This window comes from Sesamum indicum, linkage group LG1, assembly GCF_000512975.1.
Source record: "Sesamum indicum cultivar Zhongzhi No. 13 linkage group LG1, S_indicum_v1.0, whole genome shotgun sequence".
In the NCBI taxonomy this organism is placed as follows: Eukaryota; Viridiplantae; Streptophyta; class Magnoliopsida; order Lamiales; family Pedaliaceae; genus Sesamum; species Sesamum indicum.
The window spans coordinates 7839542-7844522 of NC_026145.1; the positions used below are offsets into that span (position 1 = coordinate 7839542).

At 37.2% G+C, this 4981-nt stretch overlaps 1 protein-coding gene across 1 annotated transcript in view; it reads left to right on the top strand.

The window, feature by feature from the left end:
• The window catches only part of LOC105158171 (BTB/POZ domain-containing protein At1g63850), a 4799-nt gene continuing 1544 nt past the window's right edge, over nt 1727-4981 (top strand). The window contains 3 exon segments of the mRNA XM_011074824.2: nt 1727-2859; nt 4819-4979; nt 4981. The exon segment at nt 4981 is cut by the window's right edge and continues 1544 nt beyond it. Coding sequence (XP_011073126.1) covers nt 1954-2859; nt 4819-4979; nt 4981 — 1068 coding nt within the window. The 5' untranslated portion in view covers nt 1727-1953.

Here is a 4981-nt window from a genome sequence, read left to right on the forward strand (position 1 = left end):
ATAACTTTTTAAATAAATACATCAATTAAATTACTTCAATTTGATTTCTTTTCCATATTTGCTCACCTGTTTTTGCCTCTAAAGCCCATTAACTCCCTTTGGGCCCGAATAACATAAACAGGCCCAGTGTACATGCTTTTGTAATCATCGAAATTCAGATTTAAGCCCGATTAAAATGCCCAAGCTCAGCCCGAGTATAGATGGGTTTTAGAATCTCCTCAGCCGGATATCTACTTGAATGGGCTTTTAGTTGGAGGGCCCGAAGCCCGTTAAATCGAGTTTGAATTTACTTTGATTATTGATCTAATTGAATTTAAACGAGTTTTAATTAGATTAGAGATGAGTCGAGTTCGAATATTTTAATATTTTTAAGTATATTTTCTATTTTTGTACTACCCAAAACAAACTCGAAAGCTTATTGAACAAAGAAAATATTCAAATTTAATTTCTTAAGTGTAACAAATTCAAGAAAAACGAGCTTTAATCAATTAATTTTATTCGAGTATCAAATAGTTTGATTTCATTTTTAGTCCCCTTATATATACAAAGTGTATAAAAAATTAATTTCACTCTGCATATACATATATATGTTCCATTTATTGTAGTATTTGAATTATTGTATTAATTAAAAACTATATATGTATACTTTTAACTTAGTAACCACCGCTGACTCTATAATTAATCTATTATCATAAAAAATAAATATTTAATCACATGAAAATCAACATTTAGATCGTAACGTACATTTAACCTCGCAAAAAAAAAAAATTGAATATTTTAACCTTAACCACTATACCATAATAATTAGTAATTAGCCCTACTTAGGATACTAGTAAACAACAACACATCAAAATCAATGAGGTTATTTTTAGACTGACGTAAATTCAATTTGTCTCCAAATAATTTTTAAAAAAGTTAAAATTGCGTAGAAATTTTCATGACTTTTTTATTTGTACAAGATACTAATCGAGATTGTACATGGTGGGGAAGACGATTTGATACTATTCATGTATATAATAATTCAAGATTACAAAATATTACATTACATTACATTATAATTACTTAATAAAATAAAATATCAATATAATTATGTCTAATTTAACTCTCTATATTTAACTTTGATTATCCTTACATAAAGGACATATAATATATATCCATTTATGATAGGGATTTAATTATTAAAAGACAAAAGAGCCATTCATTAATGGCATAAGGATCATTTCACTAAGAATTCGCGAATAAGATCGCGGGTCGAGTCGTCTGGACCCGCCCCGTAATTCAATCCGACCATGTGGAATGATTAAACACCATATGCTTGTAATGAGGAAAGCTTGAATTATGACACGTGTTGATCTACAATGCCCAAATGTACCTTATAAATACTCCAAGCCTGGTCAAATTGAAGTAATTGGCATTATCGCATTCAATCATTAACTTGAGATCACATATTTTCCTGGCGATCATGATTTAACTTGGGCATTGGAGGATTTTCGTCGGTAACGAACTCGACTAGCTCGACCTACTTGTTTTATCCTGAGACCCTATCACAAATTTAAGAATGTGACATAGCCAGATCATGATCTTGATCATTGATAGAGGTGGCACAAATTATGTGTGGATCACATTCTGCCTTGGCTTGGAATTCCATGGAAAGGGAAGGTCCCAATACCTTGACTGCTACAGAAGAAAAGGAGTGAGGAAAAAACTGAGTGTAATAAGGAAAGAAGTTGATATCTTTTACCACATATACATACATACGTACTCACTGCATATGATATGAACACTCGTCTCTGTTTCTGTCTCTGTCTCTGTCTCGAAACCATCGCCATTTCTTTAACTTAAAATTCTTTTCTGCTTTCACTCGCATTGCAAATATCTCTGACTGATGATGCCAATGGAGCCCTAATGCTACATGACAAAAACACACTACTGAATAGTAAATAACCCCATCACATGGCAACTACTACTACCCATCTCAAGTTCCAGAACCAACCCCTTAAAATCAAACGCCGTCGCTGCCGTGAGACCACCATCACCACCGATTCTGCCCGGACCCACTATCAGACCCGTAATATTGACTCGCCCATTGTCTGCTCTCCTGACAACCAGCTGCTGGGTGAACCCACCGAGTCGGGGTCGTCCCTGGTAGCCTCCCCTCTGCTATCTTCCTCATCTTCAGATCTCAAGATCCGTTGCTCACCTTCCGCCATGGGATCCACCACCGTCTACCGCGGTGGCACCCCCACCCACCCCTCCCCCGCCGCTGCCCAAGATGGTTTTCCGTCGTCCTTTAGTAAATTCAATTCTGCGCTCACCGCAGGCCTCCTCAATCCGATGTCACCTCCGCCTTCAGTGGATAAGACCCGCTCGAGTCCGACCCTTTTTGAAATGATGGCCAATGAGCCCGACTGCCACCCCAGAGCTACTACTTTCGTTGAAAACGGCGCCGTTTCAGCTCAAAACAACCAAAATTCGAAGATGCCCATGAACCCACCATCACAAGACAAGCAGGCACTAATGCAGCAGCGTTTGATGGATCTTTTGGCTTTGAGGAGCCCCGGCAATCAGTTCAACGATGAGGGATCCAGTGATGTGAAGCTGACATTGAGTTCCAAGGACGGTCTTAGTGTTTCTATTAGCGTTCACAGGCAGATCCTTGTGGCTCACAGTAGATTTTTTGCTTTGAAGTTGAATGAGAAGTGGGTTAAGCAGCAGCGCAGTTCAGGGCTGTACATTGTGGAGATAGCTGACTGTGATGATATTGAGGTTTACATAGAGACTCTCAGGTTGATGTATTGTAAAGACTTGAGGAAGAAGCTGATGAAGGAGGATGTTTCCCGAGTACTGGGAATCCTCAAGGTAATCCTGCTAATCCCTATTTCTGTGTATTTGCGATTTTGTATATCTTGTTGCTTAAATCATTGGTAAGTGTTAGAATGTGATAGAAGGAAGAGAGACGTGTATTTATTCGATTTCGAATTGTGTTGATGAATGACTGAAACAAGGGATTAGGAGGACTCTAACACATTGAATTTTGTCTTTCTTGTGATGCGCTGTTTAGTATTGCTGGATCCTTGGTTGCTATTATGCAACTGAAGTTTGGAAAAACTGATGTGTAATGTGTGATAATATGTTTGGCTTGCTGCACATCTGATCTGCCTCAATTCAGAATTGTGTGTGAAAGATGAACAATTCTGTCTGGATAAAATTCTGAATGAAATGTCGAATTCTAAGTATATGGAAATCATGTTGGATGTGTGTATATTCCCATAATTTTCTTCAATGCCTTTTCGTATGGCTCTATTGAGTTAGTAGAGGTTTCTGAAACCGTAATTTGTTATATGGATCTAGATTCATACAATTAGGGCCCATTTACTTCGAGTATGGAATTAAATGAGTGATAGAATTGTCTTTAACTAAATGAATGATTAAAAAACCACGGTATAAATTGTAAGGTGTTTACTTTCAAGGATCCTCGTGATTTTGGCAGCAAAGTTACCTTTTAGCATTGTTTACAAAATGTAATTGCACAACAAAATTTCCCCCCCAAAATCACCTCTTTGCCCTAAAATTGCACGAGCAGAATTGCAGCTTTGCTTCTTCGGCTGATTCGAAGATAAATTTTGGCAACCTCATTCTCCAGGTAAAAGATATGTGTAGATTCGAGATGCTATGGTTCTTAGTCATGTTATGCTTTGGTTTTGCGATGTTAGTTTAGCTACAAAAGTAAAAACCAAAAAAAAGAAAAAAATGAATCAGCTCAAGTTCAGAAGAATAGCTGCCAAAAATCAGTATCCCAAGCTGAGAAAAGCTTGTTTGTAAGATTAAGAGCTTGGGAGGGAGTTTGCACAAAAAAAAGAGAAGAAAATTAAAGATTCAGTACCTAAGAACTGAAGTTGCCTTTGAGGAAAGAAATGGTGGAAGAGTTCAAAGTTGTCTGAAAATGATGGAAAATAAATGGAAGTCTTTCATCTCACTTTTTGACCAAAAAACAGAGGGTTAAAATGGTCATTCAAAAATGGGTCCTGATCGGACTAATTTTATACCACCTTCCAAGATGGTATTAGTTATTTAGGTGTAACAGTAAATTAGTACAGGCCTTTGGTTTTATACCGGGATACCATACAATAAGGTAAGCACTGCTTTGACCTATACTAATTTCCTTGTACAAGTTTATACATTAAAGTAAATGGGGCCTTAGCGATTGTAATTATATCAAATTTGGCAGTATCTTAATTGGCAGCGGCATAACTTGTGTTCGATCTTGGCTGCCCATACCTCAATAAGATTTTGAAATTTAGTTCCTAACGTTCCTTAGAGGAACTTACATAGTATCATTAGCTTTTTATTTAGACAGCAGGCCCTTGGATTCTGGGTTTCGGCGGACATAGACCTAAAGTTCAAATGACAAAAGGACAAGCTAAGGCCTTTCTACAAATGTAAATTGGTCTCTTTTGAATTTAATGAGATCCTCAAAGTAGTCCATTTTGCTTCCAGATCTGATAGGCAACTTCTAACTTGAAATGTTGGCTTGTCAGTAGTTTCACTCTTCTTTTCTGTCACAACAACGATATGGATGGTCATTATGGATGTTTTGGCTATTTCTAGAGCTCAACATTCCTAAATATTGCATGGAACACAAGTATAATTTGTTTAATAAGAATGTCCTGTTCCTGCAATCCATTGGAAAGTCTAGTAAAGAGTTGAACCTTTTCCTTTGGTGCACATTTTAAATAGATGGATGATTACTTTTAGTACATTGAGGTAAAACCCGTGTATATGTGAAAGAGAAAATGTGGTTGATGTATTTTAATGTAGGTCTCAGCAGCAATTGGATTTGATGCGGGTGTATTATCTTGCTTGGAGTACTTAGAAGCTGCTCCATGGGCTGAAGATGAGGAAGAGAAGGTGGCTTCCCTTTTATCAGAGCTTCGGCTTGAAGGGGTTGGAGCTGCAGAAGTTTTGAAGAGGGTTTCTCTTG